The following is a 20,204-nucleotide window of genomic DNA, read 5'->3' on the forward strand; positions in this document are numbered from 1 at the left end:
CATCAAACTTTTTTGTACTCAGGCAATACACAGTGGTGAAGGCCCGTACGTTGAACCCCCGGGCCCGTATTTTCTCTCTGCGGCCCTGCTTATTTGGGTAATTTACTCTACAGTTCAAGTACACCTACCTACAGTGATCACGAGAAAGCAAAAATATTCAACTTCTCCCGCCACTCATACCGTTCATACTCACTTAGTAACCAGTAGGACAACACTCTGGAGATCGACATCGGTTTTGCCTTCCCGCTCCAACCATCGCTTAAAATTTTCCGTCGACGGTTTCTTTATCAGCTGTTTCAACGCTTCGTCAGCAATGAACTTGATTTTCTGCGAATCCAACAACGCATCCCGCTCGAATCGCGACTGCTCTTCGGCCTCCCGTTGTTCCTGTTCCGAATCGGCATTGATCACAAATCTATTGTTCGGCATCATGTTTTCCACCGGAGCCAAAACGACCACGCTGGAAATCCGTCTACCCCGCAGTTCGGGCACATCGGGAATCGGAAACTGCGCTCCGTTGATCTTCAGCGGCAGATACCGGTTGTAGGCCGGTCCGGATTCGTTGGCCACATCCACCGAAGGCAGCACGGTGGAATCCTGTTTGATGTACTTGTCGGTAACATTCTTCTGGCTGGATGAATCGAATCGTACCACTTTCAAATCGACATTTTGTTTCTCCGGCATGGTGACCAGTGTAGGCTGGTCCTCATCGCTCTGTTGGTCATTTTCCGGCTGACCGTCTAGAACGTACTTCACTCGTTTGTCCTTAACGTCGTAGTTTTTGGAGATAAATTTCTCTGCTACCTTGTCACCGTTGGGTTTCACAACGGAAACGACGTTGCTTGAGCTGGCCAGTTGAGAGGATCCACCGGAGCTGAAGAAGTTAGCGAGATGTTCTGGGGGCAGGTTCTCCAGTGCCGTTTCTCCGAGTTTGTCGTAATCCAGCACGCTGATGTCTGCATTTTCTAGAATTCCCGAAGAAAGCAGATGTTGGCGAATGTCATCCGGGACTTCGTCGGGTAGATCTAGCAGAGCCTTTTGCTTCTTTTCGGAACTGACTGGTGCCTCCGTTGAAGAGGAAGGTCGTTGGGTGGATGTTGTTCGAACGGTAGTCGGTTGAATTGGTGTCTTTGAGTAGGTGGACGTTGTGCGGGCTCCGAATGGTGGTAGAGTTTGCGGGTGAACGATTTCTCGTTGTTGGAACTGTGGTTGCTGAGTTCTGGGCGTGGTTTGGAATGTCGGCGAGTAGGCGTTCGGAGTGGAACGAGTTGGACCACCGTTCCAGACGAAGGAGGACTGTTGTTGTTGCTGCTGCTGTTGCTGTGATTGCTGTGCTTGATGTTGCTGTTGATGATGATGTTGTTGGTTTTGTTGAGGTTGTTGAGGCCTTGGTTGTTGTGTTTGCTGCTGGAAGTTGCTTCGTGGGGAAACGTTGATGAAATGCGAAACTTGGTTGGATATCCGTAGGTTGTTGTTCAGAGGTTCTGAGTTAGGAATTATTAGCGGGGCAGCATTACTCACGTACTGCTGAGGAGTCGGTAGCGGCTGATGGGTAACTTGCTGGACAAAGTTCCTTTGTGAATTGCTTTCCACTTGAGGAGCGACCGAGTGACTGATCAGTTCCTGAGACGGGAGAATTTTGTAAGCAGGTCCATGGGCGAATTGTGTGTTCTGAGTCGAAACAAAGTTTGGTTTCGATTGTCCTTCATTCTTAACGTGTTCAGTGATGTGAGTTTCATACTTTGGAACGCTTTGAACCAACTCACCACCAAGCGGCAGGATACTTTGAAGGTTATTCTGATGTTCTAACGAGGTAGTCGGATGTTCCGGAATACGCGTTGTTCCAAGATTGGGTGCGGCCTGCTGAACTAGACCTCCCTGAACTGGTCGTGGGATTTCGACAAAGTTGCCACGGCTGGCGTGAGGACGTTTATTTTCAGGGAAGCGTGATGGCTGTTGCTGTTGCTGGGGTTGATATGGAGGTAGCGTCTGTAGCTGAGTAGGGGTCGAAATTGGTTGATTTGAAGGCCTAGGAACCAAATGGCTTTGTTGGTGTTTATAGAAGCTGTTGAAGGGTTGATTGAACTGGTTGGATTGAGGAGCTTGTGTGTACTGTTGCCTCAGCGGTGGTTGGTTGTTGATGTTGTGCAGTGGAATTGGGATCGGTTTCGGTTGAGTATGCTGCTGGAATTCTGGTTGAGGTTGCCTGATTTGTTGGGGCGGTGGGAAAAATTGCTGCTGCTGTTGTGATTGATGTTGGGACTGATGTTGAGGCTGGTGTTGAGACTGATGTTGAGACTGATGTTGAGGTTGATGTTGATGTTGAGGTTGATGCTGTGGCTCATGTTGAGACTGATGCTGTGGGTGATGTTGTGGTTGAGGAGGTGGGGGTGGCGGAGGCGGAGGAGCCGAGAAGTGAACTTGTGGCCGAGTAGGTTGATGGATAAACTGTTGACTCTGTTGATGTGCCGTTCGATATTGTTGCGGTGGTTGAATATAGTTGCGTCCTTGGTCAAACTGTTGGAAACGGTGTGGTGGACCTTGGAACTGCTGGAACTGATATTGGGGTTGGGGGCGGTATTGAGGTGATGCAGTAGATGGACCAAAGTTTTGAACAAAATTTTGTTGGGGTTGAGGCGGCTGCTGTTGGTATTGGGGTGGAGAAGCAAATGGAGCTGATGTTGGGAAGGATCGCTGCTGAATGAACTGCTGATGCTGTTGGTAGAATTGATCCGCTTTATGTTGACTAGATTGATGATACTGATTATTATGCTGTTCTGGTTGAGGCGGCGGTGGAGGGGCAGAATGATGCTGAGCCTGCGACTGTGACTGAGCCTGAGATGACTGTTGTCCTTGTGGGAGAGCTATGACTGGTTGTGCCACACTTTCACTTTCCGTTTCGGATAGCTGATGACCGGTCTGATGCTTGTCCTCAACACCAAAAGATATCCGAATTCCACTGTTACTGTGATACTGCTCAGAGTCAGGATTAATAATGGCTCGCAATGTTGTGGTCTTTTGTGGTGGACTTGGAGTAACCACAATCGGTTCTTCGTGCAAAGAGCTATGATCCTCTTCTTCCTCGCTCTCATCAGGTAATGGTTTCAGAGCCGGCACTGGAGTATCTAGCACAATTCCATGTTTATCATCCTTGTGATATTTCACGTAAAATACTTGCACTTCTTCCTTTTTCTTCGGAGTAGGACTTGCTAGTTGGTGTTCATAGGGAACCGATTCGTTGCTTTCCTTTATAATGATTTCGATAATCGGTTCCGGAGCATCAACGTACACTGGTTGGTGATGATGTTGCGGTGCCGGTCCTGGTTGGAAATTGCCCACGGTATTGGAAAGATCACTCTCAAATCCTGCGAAAATAAAAACAATTACTTTAAGAGTGGTTTTAATTTAACTAAATAAGAAAGGTGTCATACCGTGATAGTGGTGGCCTGGAGGAGGACCAACAAGCGACTGCGGATGGTGAATATAGTTACTGGTTTGATAGTAGGGACCGGGGTCTTGATAGGCATTGGAAATTCGACGATCCGCTCGGAACGGAACTGTCTGGTAATAGTTGTAACCGTAGTTTCCCAATTCCAAATTTCGCTTGCCCCTTCCTTCATCGACGATCTTCTCCTTAGACTCCTCCTTCTTTGCAGCGGTCTCAGTTGTCGCGGAGGTTTCGTTTTTCGCTTCCACGCAGTGGTGTAATGCCAACACGGCAATCAACTGTAATCGAAAATAGAAGAAAATACGAAGAATAATCAGATTAAAAGTAAAACGAATGGCCGAACTGAAAAAATCAGATATAAACACGTGATCGGCTCAAATGACTGTAATCTTCCCATCTTCTATCGCCGAAGAGAGCTACCAAAATATATTACATTTAATTGGAGGAAATTTAAGTTTATCTATTTGATTTATAGCACTACATCTCACACATCGCTTCGCCCAACCAACGAACGGATGATTAGCCGGACCACCGCTGGGTTGCACATGTTGCGATGCCGGAATCCCTTGATCCATTATTTTATCTGAGGCGTTTCCTCCGCACACACGCGGACCAATTAGACCGATCGGAGCTGTCGAGTGTCACGTCGTTAAAGTGTGTGCGCTCGCTGGTGTCATCCGTGAGCGAGTTAACGCGAAAGCGAAAGGGTTCAACGCCTTCAGTCGCCAGCCGTTTAGGTCTCTTCCGATCTGAATCTCAAGCTCGGTTGCGTTACTGCTGGCGCGTGGAAAGTGTGCGAGTTTAGACAATGGCTTCCGCGGGGAACCGCTTGTTACGGCTTTGAGTGCTTTTTGCCCTTCCGCCGCGGTTCGTCGCCTCGTGAGATGCATGGTTGATGTGAGTTATGATGGGACATTAGACGCGATTGATTCCGGCGATTGGAGATAAAAGGCTGACGTGTTTTGGGCATCAACATTATCAGGCATGGGGTGCATTTAAATGAGTGTAATAAAATTTAGCGGGCCTCAGAGTTTAGGAAGGAAATATAGAACCGAATAAATCGTTGATTACTGCTTCCATTCATAGACCCCAACAAATATGTTATCTAAATATATAATTCTAGGCAATAAAATGTGATCACGCGTCCTTAAATTAGTTGTAGAATACAGCAGAAAGTATATAAGAAGTGTGACCACAACTCTCAATGATCACCTATCAATGTCATTTCAGTCGAACAAACGACCTCCCAAAATATATGGCTTTGATTCGTTTTTTATATGTTATTTTCTATTTGATTACATTGTTTTGTTTGCATTACATTTCTAATTTAGTATATTGGTGGTAGCCGTAAGCTCAAACGCGTACTAACTGTTTTTAAACCCGCCTAAAATATTTGGTAAGCTTTAACCAAACGATGCTGTCATTAATATGGCTACGTTCTGATCTGCGATACACGACATTTAAAAAAAAACAACAAATTCAAGTTAAAGAAAATGAGTAAATTAGACAAAATGGTGAATTGGTGAATTTCATTCCGATATTTTCTTGCAGAAAAATAGCTCTTCTTCGTCATATGTCTCGTTGTATAGCGTTTGAGAACAATTTTGTCAACTTGCACAATGCACAAAAGAAAATAAATTGGTATACATATGCATGTTTATATTTAGTTTGAATACACGCTCGTTGAGTTTAGGGTGGTTGTACCATCGGTTGTAACTGGTGCCACGATAGTTATTTTAAACTTTGATTAAAAAATTAGTTAAAATATTTCAATTCAATGTCGATGTGGTGCAGAATATTTATATTCGTTTCTAGTGAATTTTCACATGTTTGGAATAAATATCAATTATAAATAAAGGTTAGATCACTCTCTGTGAATTAAAATTGTACACGTTTTTTTAGCGAGGCTTAAATAAAAAATAAACAAAGGTAAAAAAAGATGGGTGGGTAATGTCTAGGACATAACCGGAGTGTCGTGACTACTTGTTTGACCGCAAAACCACGGGGTTGGCAACAGAGGGTTAAGTTGTTTGGAAGAGAAGACAGTTATTATATGATAACTAAAAATATAAAATTGTTCTATAAATTGCAAAGTTATTGCCGTGTTAACCGGAAAATTTGTCATTTCATTCATATAGGAACAATCATTGAAATTATGTTAATTTATGCTTTGCAAGATTTGAAATAACTTCGAAGTGTGGTCACGACACCCCTGTTATGTTGTATACATTACCAACCCACCTTTTTCCATATTGCCTTCGTCCTAATAAGGAAGGTTTGTAGATAACTATGGTGATACAAGACGAGAATCTTTTGAAACGATTTAAACCTTGTCGACGATTTGTTTCTATTGCGTACATACACAGAGTTGCCACTATTTTTCAAGCAAAATCTGGCAGTTCAGCTAAAAATGTCTGGCAAAATCTGGCACTTGACAGCGACCTCAAAGTCATCGAAATTTGTCATACATCTTAGTTTTCATAGAATCGATTTTTGTAAAATTTGGGACATAATTACCCAAATTTCCAAAATGTGTATGTAGCAGCTTCTAAAACTTAAAAATCCGGCAGAATGAGAGATTTGTCTTTTTGTCTGGAAGCTGCCAAAACCTCTGGCTGTGCCACATAAATCTGGCACAATGGCATCCCTGTACATACATATGAACATTCCCCTTTCGTAGCTTTGCATCAAGGCGTTCCCATTTATTAACTCTTCGTTGCAGATGGAAGGCCATCCTTTTGTGCGATAAATGAAAATATTTTCATCGTTCGTTTTGGTGTAACTTTCGCTTAGTGGCAGAGTTTCCACATTCACTGATTTTCTTGGAAGGAATTGCAAAAATCTTCGAGTTTGTAGATTAATTTGAAAAATATTTTCTTATATCATTATTTTTAATTATACAAATTGATAAAAGGAACTTCCTGATAAAATTATTTTTCCATTATATATTCATTCTAAGGACGGATTGCATATAACTATGACACAACTCCATCTACAATTAACAGCGCTAACGGAAAATAAGCACCACTAATTCTTTACAAGTATTTTGTTAGTCCTGAATAGGACTGTTGGCAACATTAGAGACGCGTGAATTTTTTTAACTTCTTCGGGCAGCTTTCTTGGCTGGTTTGACGGCCTTCTTTGGCTTTGGGGTCTTCGGCTTGTTCGCTGCAGCCTTCGATGTTTTGGTGGCATTTTTAGTGGCAGTTGCAACCGCCTTTTCAGTGACTACGTTTCTTAGCCATTGGCTTTTTGGCCTTCTCACCGCCACCAACGTTTTTCTTCTTCTCTCCGGTGGTAGCCGATTTGATTGGTCGTCCGATGCAGCTTCTCATGACCACACACGTCTGTTATGCACTGCGTCTTACACACGTCTGGCTTTGAGAAAAGCTGCGACATCCCTATTTATAGGTTTTATCATTAATGTTGATTCTCATTTATAGTAGTTTTTGAACTATTTAAACAAATTTTATATAGCAAACAACGTATCGGTAGCAAGCGTTGAACGTTTTCCTTCCGATTTATGAAACAAGATTAGCAATCCGTTTAGTAGAAGGAAAGTTATTAAGGTTCAAAGTTTCTCGCTCGTTCTCGTGCGATCACGAGCCTTTCCTTTCCGTCCGGCTTCTAATGGCATAACCAAAACTAATATGCCGGCTTTCCCCCACCAACTGCCCTCGTCAAGCAACCCAATACGAATAATCATAGGAACAAACATGTAGTGGACCTATATATAATCTTTTCTTTATTTTATTGTTCGGTTGGTGCACCATATTGACGGCTCTGTGCGGGATGGGCTGAAAATTTTCACTTTCCCGAGTCGTTTTCGAAAGATTTTTTAAAACACTATTTTTCCGTTGATAATGAATGTCCTACATATTCCAAAATTTAATACAACATTGGTACAAATATTTTCGACAAAATGCCGAACAAATTGATTAAATCCATTCAGTACAACAAAAGATATAAGCGCTCAAAATCTTGCATCATGTTTCTTCCGAAATTTTGAAAAGGGGCCCCTATATTGAAAGGTAAGTCGCTAGTCGCGACAAAAAAATCAAACTTTGACAGAATGATCATTTTAAATTCACAAGTGCTATATTTCATGTTTTTGTTTGCACTGTGGCAGACAGAGAATATAGATAGATTTCTGTAATGCATAAATGCAGATTGGAACTATTTTATTTGTTTTGCAAAATTTCAACGATTTTATGAATAAAATAATACAAACATTAAAACAGAAATGAAAGTTTTAAGAATCATATCATATATATTTTTACGAACACCCTGCAACTATTTGTGCCATTTTTACGTAATTTCCCTTTCAGGGGGGAGGGAGGTTTCAGCGTGAAAAAAAACAGAAATAGAACTTTGAATGAAGCAAATTTATCAAAACTCATGTACATTATAGTGTATCATTTCAACAACATGCTGAAATTTTTCTATGCAAAAATATCGACAAACGAGTTGGCGACGAAGTTTTTTGTACAACGTCTCTGGAAAAAAAAACATGATTTGCGGTGTTACCTGCCATTTTAAAACTACTTAAGAGATTTCTATCAAACTTTGCATACACATAAACACATTAAAAAATAACTAACCTCTACGTTGAGTTTTTGCGATAATTTTTCGTATAAGGGGGTGTTTATTCATAAAAAGGCGAATTTTTTCGTGAAAAATAGTAATTTTTATTTAAAATGAGTAAAAAAAAACCTTGATTGAAAATTTATCTCAAAAACTCAACATAGAATGTGATTGCAAAGTTTGAAAGAAATCGGTTAAGTAGTTATGGAATGGCAGGTAACACCGCAAATCATGTTTTTCCAGAGACGTTCTACAAAAAGCTTCGTCACCGAGTCGTTTGTCGATATTTTTGCATAGAAAAATTACAGCATGTTATTGAAATGACATTCTATAATGCACAAAAGTTTTGATCAATTCGTTTCACGCAGTTATAAAAAATCGCAAAAAAGTGTTTTTTCTACGCTGAAACCCTTACCCCTTACTCCTTAAACAAAATTAAAATCATTACAACAACTGACAGAATCATATGGTCGGTGCAAATTCCCAAATGGGAAAGTTTTGGACGAATCCAAATTTTTTGTGCATAAAGACACATACCTTACATAACGTACGGTTTTTGTTTTAGTGTTTCGGATTCTCCTCGTCAGTAACTAGCACTAGGGATTCGTCCAAAACTTTCCCATTTGGGAATTTGCATAATTTCAGGCGTTTGGGTCTTCAAACCATAAGACAGTTTCGGTTCATATTCTTCGTCGGCAAACAGAACTTCTGTGCTTACTATCGAGACATCACTCGGTATAAGCCAGTTGTTTAGTGTTCACGCAAGACGTGTGACTTTTTGGATTTTAGTGTCTAACTAGTGCTAATTTGGGTACTAGCTTAGCTACATCGTCTAACTAGACACCCAGTTGGTGCTAGTTACTGACGAGGAGAATCCGAAACACTAAAACATATGGTCGGTGTTGAGTCAGACCGGACTAAGTGACAAAATAATGATTTCGAGAAAAACGGGTTTAAAGTTTGAATCGCAGCATCCTCTACGTTATAATTGGAAATAATTTTTTGCCATAATTCTTGTTTATGGTTAGATATTTCAAATCTGGCAAAAGTTTAATGTAGCTGAAAAAATTCTTTATCCAGTGTTGTCATTATCTCATTTTTTATGTTTTGCGACTTAGTTCGGTATGACTTAACACCGACCATATATCTGTTTCATTGTTTCTAGAGTTAATTAATATTTTAATCTGACGGGTTTGTATTCCAAATTTTTGTCGTATTATTTTCTGATTCGCGGAAAAGTAGATATGTTGAGTAGATATATGTACCGCTGGTTCAGAAGTATTGAAACATTTGTCAACAATCGAAACAAATATATTGATCACCGTTGCGTTCGCGATCAATTTCAAAATATTTTGCATTTAGATGTTTTATGTGAGTTTTTTCTTATTGGAACAATGCACATATTTAAAATCACGTTATGGAGTTGTATTGTTAGTCGCTAGGCACTCCAAGAACAGAGAGAGAGAGCTTCTCTAACATTATATTTAGTAATGAGACGGTTCAGCCAAATCTGACTGTTTCAAATTAAATCATATGCTTATACAAAAATAGTTGAAGCTTAACTCTTTTGAAATGTTTGTATTTGTTACTGTTCTGCAGCACATGAAAAACGCCAAACACAATTATTTATTTGCTTTAGATAATTATGTGGTCCTTGGAATAGAAATCTGTCACTTGAGCATGGTGGAGCTTATTATACCATCCTACCCAACTACTCCACTAACCATGCATTTGAAATTTGGGAGACCTACTTTGTAATTCAAATTATCAGGACGATTGCCTAATCAAGCCTGAAATACCAAAACTTCGGTAATTGAGCTGATAATTTGACAATTTCAAATGCTGATTTTCAGCTAAGTTAATCTGTCAAATTGCTTAAATCCAAATTATAGTGAGCTTTCAACATCTTGGATTGCTAAAACGACCAGTTCAACGAAATTTTGCTGAGATTTTGCGACGTCATGCGAAAATTGAGAAAGCTTCAAATCCCAGTTACAAAATAATAAATTACAATTAATTACTTCCTATAGTCTGCAATCTGTCTGATAATGAATTGATAATTATAACTTTACAACTTGAACCTGACACTGAATGCAGAGAATGAATCTTCAGGAGGCACCCCGACAAAATGCTCAAAATGACAACATAACACAAAATTTACTGTACCAATCATTCTGAATTCCGCACAATGCTTCTTCTTCTTCGCATCATTGCCCAAATAACTACAAGAACTTTTTGCAAAATACAATAGCATGTTTATCGTTTTTAGCAATAATTAGACTTTGGCTTCAAAGTGCTACGAAAAATTCGAAAATCGACCAAAAAATAAAAAATTATAAATAGTGAAATAATGAAACACTACAAGCAAGCTTCAATATCATTTAAATAACGATCAAAATGAGAATATTTGTAGCAGATTGTTTGCCGTCCTATTTAAAAGTGTTACTTAGGTTGCATGGCATAGTTTTATTTGCAATCTTTTATTTAATCTTATTTTGGATTTGGTTCGAAAGCAGTAAAAATATAAGTAAACTTCCACTAGCTTATTGTGTTCTTTGTGAGAAGATATAACTAGAAAAGAGTACAAATTGTGATTATATATTCTTTTCTTTTTCTCTTGTTAAACTAACTAAAAAATTGTGGGCTAAATTAAACAGCTTTGTTCCTTTTGATAGCCATAAGTAAACTAATAAACGAAAACAATTTTTATTTAATGCAGCTCAGCATCCAATTATAAAATTTCGTTCTACGATTTGTTTCAAAATGATTCGACTTCTACTAACTTGCAATATAACTCTTCGACATGGCATTTTGAAATGAGCGTGCAGCACCTTATGGATAGGACGATAAAGAATATCAAAAAAATTACATTTAAAACTCGATTATACCTGTTTTTCGTACGGGATAAAACTTGCTTACTTGCCCTCATATGGTTTGTGTGCAACGTGGGCCATAATATTGCACATAAAGGTCGAAAAGTTGATTCAAATTATTGAGATGTATGCAAGAGAAACATGGCGGCCTTTTACACTGTTTTCATTTGGCTTCAGGATGCAGCCATTTCTGCAATAACAGGCACTAACGTCTTAGACCGGCCTAAACTCAGGCCTAAAATCAAAGATAATACCGTTTGGCGGTACCAACTAGTTTTAAGTTTTCCGCTAGTGTTTGCAGAAAAAAAACCTGCTTGACAGTCACACACTTCAGCGAAGCACTGTTTATCCCATTCTGAAATATTGATTTGGGTACAGGAAGAAACCATGCAAAAGCAAACCCCAATTACACTCATTGTACATATCTCAAAACATAGATTCAAACAAACACTTCCAAAGTGCCCGAAAGAAGCAAAGAGAAGCACCAAGTGCCACACCAAAGAGAAGAAAAGAGAAGTGCTTCAACTGTAGGTACATAATGATCATTATCGGCGACGCGAAAGTGATGTAACCAGCCGGCATCGTCGTCACCGCCCGGCTCACCGTCTGCCTGTTATTACCTATGTGCGAAGAAATGGTAAACAAAACAAAACAATGCAACAGTACTGGAGCGTTTGAGGTTTTGCAACTCTAGCTCAGTAAGATTTTTGGATTAATTTATCGGCATCGTTTTGCCTTCTACTTAGGTATGTAGCTCTCTATCAAGTGTGTAGCTGCGTGGCAAATATTGGACGGTCGGAGACGACCTTCTGAATTGATTGGTGAGTTTGTAACGCAATGTCTGGAACTGCATAAATCCCGCGAACTTGTTGATAATGGATTACTAAAATGTTTGAATGTTTGAAGCACTTCATATAATCGTCTATCACTCAGTCAGTTAAATGGAGTCACAGAGAGTAGTAAAATTGGAGGTGACAAATTATTGATTAGAACCAACGCCAACGCACTTTGGCGTAACTAGACCTGATTCATGGTTCAAACAGTTCGGCATATTCTTGACTTGTCATATATTAAAGAGAGGTATATATTGATTTTATGTGGCCTTGGACAATTTCCAATGGAAGTCGCTTAACCCTGATTGTTTTTCTAAACTAACATGGTTGTAATTACAACGTGTCATGAAATTCGAGGTCGTAACGTCCGGGACATTACGCCACAATCCCGCCGTCACGCAGTGACACCTCTCCATACATAGTTGTGACAAAATTATAAAAATTGGTTTATGTAGCTAAAAATTGAGATTTTAACTAATTTTGGGTCGCTGAATCCACTTCTACTATCAGTTTTGATATTTCATGATTTTTTCGGACTATTTGTATGTAAACGAGATCAAAAATCTGTGGTAGTCTGTGCATTATATCAGAAAACTGTAGAATTCTGTGCATCAAAACAGAAAACTGTGGAAATCTGTGCAGTTTTAGAAATCTGTGCAGAACATTGAAAATCTGTGAAACACATATTAATTAGTGCACCTGGCATCCCTGCAACTTACTATATGATAAGGCTACCGGGTGTGATATGTCAAAGTAAGATTTTCTGTGCCAACCTTCTTGTTTGACTGGTGATCGATAAGTGCGAAAAAAATGACACATTATAGAGAGAACCCGGGAAACTGAACTGCGAAAGCTTTTTGGGAGGACAGCTAACGCTGCCGATTTGTCATGGAAAAACCGTAAGTACAATTTTTTCATTAATTAAAATGTGCGAACTCAAGTCGCATAGAACATAACCTTACAATTTTTCACAATTCGTTTTTCTTCTTTATTAAAAGGTTTCCGACACGCAGGTACCCGATCAGAAGGAAATAACAAGATTATAAAAGAACACAATTTTTGTAACATATTGTGTTATAAATTAGGTATCGTTAAAAGAAAAGAAAATTGTTCATAGAAGAAATCTCAATATGAAGCATTGATGAAGAATACGGGGGGAGATGTTTTTAGAGAGCTTCTAGCTTACCCGGACAAAGGATGATTATTGAAAGTAACTCAGGCAACAGATGAATCGGATTACATGTTTGTTAAGGTACCTAAAGGAATAGGAAGTGCAACGGTCACAGGAAGAAGATCCAACAACCCAAGTGGCAAAAGAAAGGTAACATCAATGGAAGGACCGGCTCAACTCTAAGTATCGAATCCTCCGGATAAATTAGACCCGGAAAAAGTTGAATAAATGAAAGGTAAAAACCTCGCCTTCCTCTAGCTGAATGTATTCTTGACACAGGTTTCTTTGCAGACCGACTTTCCGAGAACAGGATCTTAATGAATGATCCTCGAGGCACTGCAGTAAAAATTGCGAAAAAAGTTCCACAATTCATCGCAATCGTTGACGCGAACAACCCAGCCCTCCGATCAGGACCCTAAGTTTCTTCATATCTAGCATATTTAGCTTATTAATTTATGGAATTAAATGCAATGTTGCTGCACATATTTTCGATCAGATAATGCTAAATTCTGGCTAATCTGTGCAGCATCAATTATTAGAACGATGAAAAAATTTCATCGAAAAATGCTAATAAAATATCCATTATATTAGGAATTGAGAAAACGATCGTTAAATCGATAATGTAACACCTTACCATGTTTCATTTACTGCACACTCCAACGTGCAAATATTAGCAGTCAATATTATAACAAACAGTAGCACTGATAAACATCTACCATTCTCAGTGGCGTAGCCAGAAATTTGGTTTGGAGGGGGTTTTGATGAAAATCGCAAATTTTTTGAAAAAATGCTAAAATTTAATATGAGTTTGATAAATTATTGAAAACTCAAATATGTAGTAGTAGTCTAAAAGATGTCATTCCAGTCTACAAACAATAAGGATCAATATGGAACAGTTTTCAAACCTCTATAGATTATTTTCTTGTATAATATGTCAATGAAGTCAAAAATTGCGATCTTTTAAAGTGGGATAAATGATCTAAAAAATTTTCAACGTTCAAGATCACCTAATATAATAATCCTTGACTTTGATGGTTTGACAACTTCGGGAAGTTATCAACATAAAACAGCGCCTGCTTTGATATAGAAATTTTAGTGATTAACTCTCATAGAGGTAATTATGGTGAATTAATTTTTCAAAAATATTAAGAGACATGGTACCTTCAGCAAAGTTTTTGATAATGTCATTTCAAACAATTTTGTTGAAAATATGAAGGCTACAGGAATTCAACATATAGGGATTTAAATGGACTGGGCCTGCTATATTTTTTCTTAGTGAAGAAAAATTTAGGTGAAAACTATTGTTTTCTGCGCTACGGATAAAACTGTTTGAAACAATCATTGCGAGTTGAGAACACAAAACCTATAACTAAATTATGGATGGATGGAACTGAAACTTGCGTTTCGACTTCATCTCATCAGAATCCGACACTAACTTGGTGGGCGGACTAAGCTTGCGCCGAATTGATGCTAGCTCCTGAAAATGGAATCACTCTTTGTGTTTTTGAGTCCTTTTAATATCTGGGAATTATTTGTTTTAAATCCAGTTCCCTTATTTTTTTTTGTAAACTTCAAAGGCACCTTGAACGCAATGTGAATTTATTATTTAATTACCGCAGAAGAGATTTATCAAATACAGTAATTTCAGAATAGCTTGTTGTAAAGGTTTTCTACTACTATATTTCGATACTCTGAATATGTGGGATATTTATGTCTTTGACAAAGTTGTTTGAAATAGCACTTTCGAAAACTTTGCTGGAGACATTAAGTCTCGACCCAAATTTGGTTGAAGAGTAATTCTTGTCTATAATTACTTCTAGGAGGATTAACCGTCAAAATTATTCTATCAGCAGATGAACAGTTTTACGTTTTGACATTCTTCAATGTTACTTAACATCGAAATTTGGCAGTTTCGAATGAATGTGATCGTGACCGTTAAAAATTTATCGAGCATTAATTTTACTTTTCTTCAATAGTCAACCTCACAACTTGCAGTACTAGTACGTAGCACACAAAATTTTAGTACGCCATTCATTGCATCCTGCTAAGAGGCTATTCATAAAGTTGATAATACAACAAAAATCCAATGCTCATAAAACCGATCCTGACCTGCTAGAGACAAAATTACATCAGCTTTCAACTAGTTTCTGAAATGTTATTATTGTTGTTAACCATATTGAATTGTTGTCTAAACTCTACACAATCTAAAAAATTACATTTTCAGCAAATGTTGAAATGTATGTAAGTTTTCGGTAAACAAGCTTATGTTTTATATGCAATCAACCTATTCAAATTTAGATTCCCATTCGAAAAATTGTCTCTAATCCATATTTTGAAGCATCTTTCCAAAATTGAGCTCATAATAATTCAGACAGTTATTTTATTTTACATTGAAGTAATTTGACAACTATGGGATTTTGGCTAAGAGATAAGTTACAAGATCCCCTTCCCACAATTTTCCAAAAGTTCTCATGACGCTTTAAACACAGTTCTCAATGTAGTGAGCAGAGAATATTTTTCCAAAAATATTTTGTGGAATATTAAATTAAATTCGTCAGCATCAATTTTTTTTTCAATCCAATTAATTTTGGTTGGGGGGGGGGGGGTTTAACCCCCAAACCCCCCCCCCCCCCCCTCGCTACGCCACTGACCATTCTTAATAAACAACGTATGAAAGACAATGAAGACATTAATTTAAATGAACGCACAAATATGAGGGCCACAATAAAAAAAATCAGAGAACGTGTTCATTAGGCACTTTGTCATCGATAACGCGTTACCTCAAACCTAAACTAATCCGACCAGTGAAAGTTTCCCCCGTCCGTCTCCCAAAAACTGGTTAACTGTTATCCGCCGTTGTGACATAATAAATCACAAATAAATATTCAAATCCCAATACGACAGAGGCGAGCATGTACCATACAACGCATGTCAGCCCATCAGATATATTAGTTCATCCATAAAACTGTCAAGTCCTACCTAAAGCTCACAGGAGAAATGTTCATAATTATGTTTATGCGGTGCTGACTTCTGATGTCTATTAATCACGTCGCATTGTGACCGGCCTGTGCTTCAAGGAACCCGCTGCTGTGCGCAGCTAGACGGGCGTAGAACTGAATGAAATCCCGTATGAACGTGTGGTGGAGAAAAGAAACAAAACGTGTTACAAAAGTGAAAGTTTCGTGTAGAATTACGAGTGGAGTTGTTTTAACTTATTCCCTGCGGTTCGCCCATTCCCAATGATGACGGCGATGATCGGTCAAGCATGACTAAACTGTTTCGATGATCCAATCGATCAGAATTGTTCGGTCCCGCGGGGTTTTTTTTCTGAGAGTCGCTGGCACTTAAGCAGATCTTTGATCATTTGTCTTTCCGATTCCACTGGATGTTGGATTAATGTAAGATTTAATTAACAGCTCAATCGATTGTTCTTTTTTTGGGTAGATTTCGACAATCGGCGAGGCCGACGAAGGAAAGCAGAAGAGGTATAGAATTTAAATGAAGTTATGTGTATACAGATAACTGTCGAAGCAAAACACCTCTGGAATTTTGGAGAGATTTCCGCCATATATAGAGACCGACGACGGCATGGTACCAGTGTGATTCGGTGCAGTTCGAAGAAACGATGAAGCAAGACTAGGAAGCAATTAAACCATTATAGGTTTTCTACTGAACTCGGAATCTGGAGATGATGCAAAACATGATACGATTTTACGTATTTCCAATGGGTTCGAGGGCTCTAGGCTTAAAATATCATCCGTGTTCTCGGTTTTTTACCTGTGAAGAACCGTTAAGATATATGACGGTGATTATACCTATTAGGTTATTGGCATCAGCTTTCATTAGGTGGTTTAATTGATACGGATTACAGCGAGCTGATGTGAATGCGTACAAATTTCTTAAAGTTCAATGACCCTTACTATGTATGCAATTACTGTTCAATTGGGCTAAAAAATAGTTTAAATCTTTGAGTTTCTTTAAGAAAAGAAGACTGCCGACTACTTCCTGTGTGACTAGAACACAATAATTTACAAATGATTACATTCCACCGGCTTGAAAAATTTAATGTTATTTTCATTGATGTTTCTTTTTACAATATATTTAGCTACATTGCCATTTACAACTATTATTCGAATTGCATACGATGTCAAAAAAGTGGTTGTATACCATTCCCCAGAAAGCCAATCTCCAGAGTTCCAGCCCCCAGAATGTACCGTTCCCCAGAAAGACATTGCCCAGAATGTACCATTCCCCAGAAAAGTTAATGTTTTTAATCATTTTTTTGTGGAGAAACCAAAGGTTTGCGCATTTCCTATTTCAAGGAACTGATGCGGTGTAAAGCTGCTGAGGGCGTGCCGCCGAATGTAGCCGCTCCTAAGGAGCAAACGTGCCATCCACTCGTAGAACCGGTTTACTCGAACATAGGGATTGGTTCCTTCTTTCAATCATGAGCAGTTTTTTGATTTCGTATGCCAAATAACTCTTGCACGCAAATTTATGATATTTTCGTCTGACCGGTTTATTCAAACATAGATGTTGATTCGTTCTTTTGAACTTTCCTTGAATCTATATTAAAATCGAAATTAATGCTCATTTTGACAAACGGTTTGGTGTGTTTCTAGAGCATTTATCTTTCTTTTGCATTGGAAATGTTTCGTACGCAAATGTACGATCTACCCGATTGCTCGGGTTATTCGAACATGTGGCACTAAATACATTCGAAGGTATTTTCATACCTTATGCCAAATGGTACTTATACCACAGACTAACAGACATAACACTCGACAACAATGCTTCGCCATTGTTAGCGGTGATTTTGAATTTATTTCAATTTGGGATAGTGATCGCCTTTACGATTATAATCCATATATGGCGCCAGGGCCGGCGAAACACCTTTTCCCCGAGTGGATAGTAAGATTCGAAGTGATTTCTCCTCGTACTGACGAAAGTTCAGATATGGCGTGTGTAAGTGAAAATGAAAATTCCCTGATAATATCTGGTGACTATTTGGAAACACTCTTTGTTAACAGGGCTGTTTGTCCGACGGCTCAGCGAAAATGTGTTTGTTAAATACTACACCCAAAATCCAACGGGCATGATTCTATTACCTTTGGGTAAGATTCTATTGCCTTTTGGTAACAGACCACGTTATTGCGCATTGCGGTATTAAACTCATATTATCGCAAAGGTAGTAAACGGTGGAATGACGATGTAGGATAATTCGGTCGATTTCTATAATAGTATTAATATCGAGTCAAACCAGCCGGAGTTCTGGCGGATTTCTACCCAAATTCAGGCTGGAATCTGCACCAATTTTGGCAGAAATATGCGGAATTACGGATTCTTTATAGGGAAACTTGGATCGTGAAAGAAAAATTTTAGGCAGTTTTCGGATCCGGCCTAGTTTCAGGATCCGACACAGATCCCGAAATGGCCCAGTTCCCAAATTTGGACCTCCCGGATCTGGATCAGTTTCCGGATCTGGACTAGTTCCGAATCTGGACCAATACCTGGTAATGGACCAGTCCCTGGATCTAGTCCATCCCCTTTTCCTCTTACCAGGTCGGGACTTGAACCAGACCCTGATTTGGCGATTAGATACAGACAAGAATCTGATTCCGGACTCTCGAATCGGTTACGTGGATCCAAACTATATGCGTTGCTTTCCATGCATGACGGGAAGGACTGTTAATGTTTTGTGCAGTCGCACCTTGCTGGTGACGTTCGTGATAGAAAAAAAATTCAATTTAACTACGACCGAAATACCCCACCATTATTCCGAGTCGGCTTTTTTCTGACTGTGCTTTGAAGCTAGCTGAGTGTAAGCCGATGGGTATCTCCGGCGACAGACAGCCTTTTAGGCTTAGTGGAGGTCGATTTGAATATTTTTTACCAATAAGTCTCATTTTCGATACAAATTATATCCAATACAACCGGCCCCCGGATGGTCTACTTCCGGACCAAAGACAAGCCATTTAATGTCATCGATAAATTGCGTGATCTAACTAAACAACACTCGACTGTGTACAAAAAAGTATTTTGTCTGCGTACCCGTCCGGGAGGTTGAGATTGATGGTGTAGTCTCCGAGAAGGGCCTTGATTACGAAATAGGGGGTGGCTCCTTCCAAACCTCTGTGCTTCAGTCAGTGTAAATTCTGGTATGCAAGCAATTGTGTTCAGTAAAAATCGAGGAGTATTAGAAAACTTATTTTCCATCAGCCTCATTTCGAGCCTTTCGCCTTTGTTCTTCCAAAATTTGTTCTTATAAACGGGGCTCGTCTACTTGTTCGCCTTCTAGTAACCCGGGGCATGAGCTGAAGAACCCATTGTAGAAATAAGGCACGGTGTGGAAAATGTGGAGAGGATCAAGACATTGGCTCCTGGTCTCGGAGAGTCTACATGGGACATCCAAAACTTCAAGTGTCTCTATATTTCAGATATATCATTTTTCTAGGTTTACTTCCGACGTAGATCTTCCTCAATTTTATCATTATTCGCCATGGCCGAAAACAATATTGAGGAGGGTTTTAGGGATCAAAACGTACTATTATTTCAATCGGATTGGCCTTTGCTCGGTACCAGGTAGTGAAGTTGTCGCTTGTTAAATTCGAATCATAGGCAAAGAATTATTGATATTCTTTCCATATACATCGCACTTCAACTGGTGCAAGAAGATTTCAACTCCCACGGCATGTCATGGGGTTGTCTTCATGCTGATAACCGATCTATCTTACTGCATGATATTCGCGACGATTTCAGTATGACCATCTTGAATACAGTGGAAATGACACGAATGCCTACCAGCGCGGCCAAGTGCGTTAGATTTATCGTTGTACTCTACCTCATTAGTGTGCCCATCGATTGAAAGAGCTACGCGTCTACTATATCCGAAACAATCGAATCAAAATGAGAAATTCATCCGGTGGCAGTGTGCAATGTTTTGGCTGGTTTGTTTTTCTATACTGAGATTAAAGGTGAGACAAATCAAATATCTGGCGCGAACAATCGTAGACGGTTTATCACTCCGTTGTGGGCAGAGAGTGCTCAGAATTGTATGCGAAAAGGTTCTATGAAGACTTTTTAAACGCCAGATCGCACAAATTTTTCCGAATATACGCGACTTTAGAAACGCAAATAAAAAACTTGATGCAAACTGAAAAACGCGGTTATTGGCACCGGTTCGTCAACGGATTAACGAGAGAAACAATATTTCGTCTAGCAGCCGGGCCCTACGGCGTGTACTCGATTCGACCTTTGATCGGAATACACGGAACTAAGAATTCTATATCGACGGC

At 39.2% G+C, this 20,204-nt stretch overlaps 1 protein-coding gene and 1 long non-coding RNA gene across 3 annotated transcripts in view; one reads left to right on the top strand and one right to left on the bottom strand.

Moving 5' to 3' along the window:
- The window catches only part of LOC131689152 (putative uncharacterized protein DDB_G0271606), a 134,378-nt gene that overhangs the window by 10,534 nt on the left and 103,640 nt on the right, over window positions 1-20,204 (bottom strand). The window contains exons 1-3 of one of the 2 annotated variants that reach the window (XM_058974031.1): window positions 10,816-10,852; window positions 3,432-3,726; window positions 194-3,365 (exon numbers count right to left, since the gene is read on the bottom strand). In XM_058974031.1, the coding sequence (XP_058830014.1) occupies window positions 194-3,365; window positions 3,432-3,726; window positions 10,816-10,842 (3,494 nt within the window). In that variant the 5' untranslated portion in view covers window positions 10,843-10,852. Of the gene's footprint in view, window positions 1-193; window positions 3,366-3,431; window positions 3,727-10,815; window positions 10,853-20,204 lie in introns of those variants that run through there. The other variant, XM_058974032.1, reaches the window with a different exon arrangement.
- On the top strand, window positions 12,488-13,441 carry LOC131689153 (uncharacterized). Its single transcript, XR_009305351.1, has 3 exons — window positions 12,488-12,637; window positions 12,737-13,144; window positions 13,201-13,441. It is a non-coding gene; the product is annotated as an uncharacterized LOC131689153 (long non-coding RNA).

This window comes from Topomyia yanbarensis, chromosome 3 (assembly GCF_030247195.1).
Source record: "Topomyia yanbarensis strain Yona2022 chromosome 3, ASM3024719v1, whole genome shotgun sequence".
Taxonomy (NCBI): domain Eukaryota; kingdom Metazoa; phylum Arthropoda; class Insecta; order Diptera; family Culicidae; genus Topomyia; species Topomyia yanbarensis.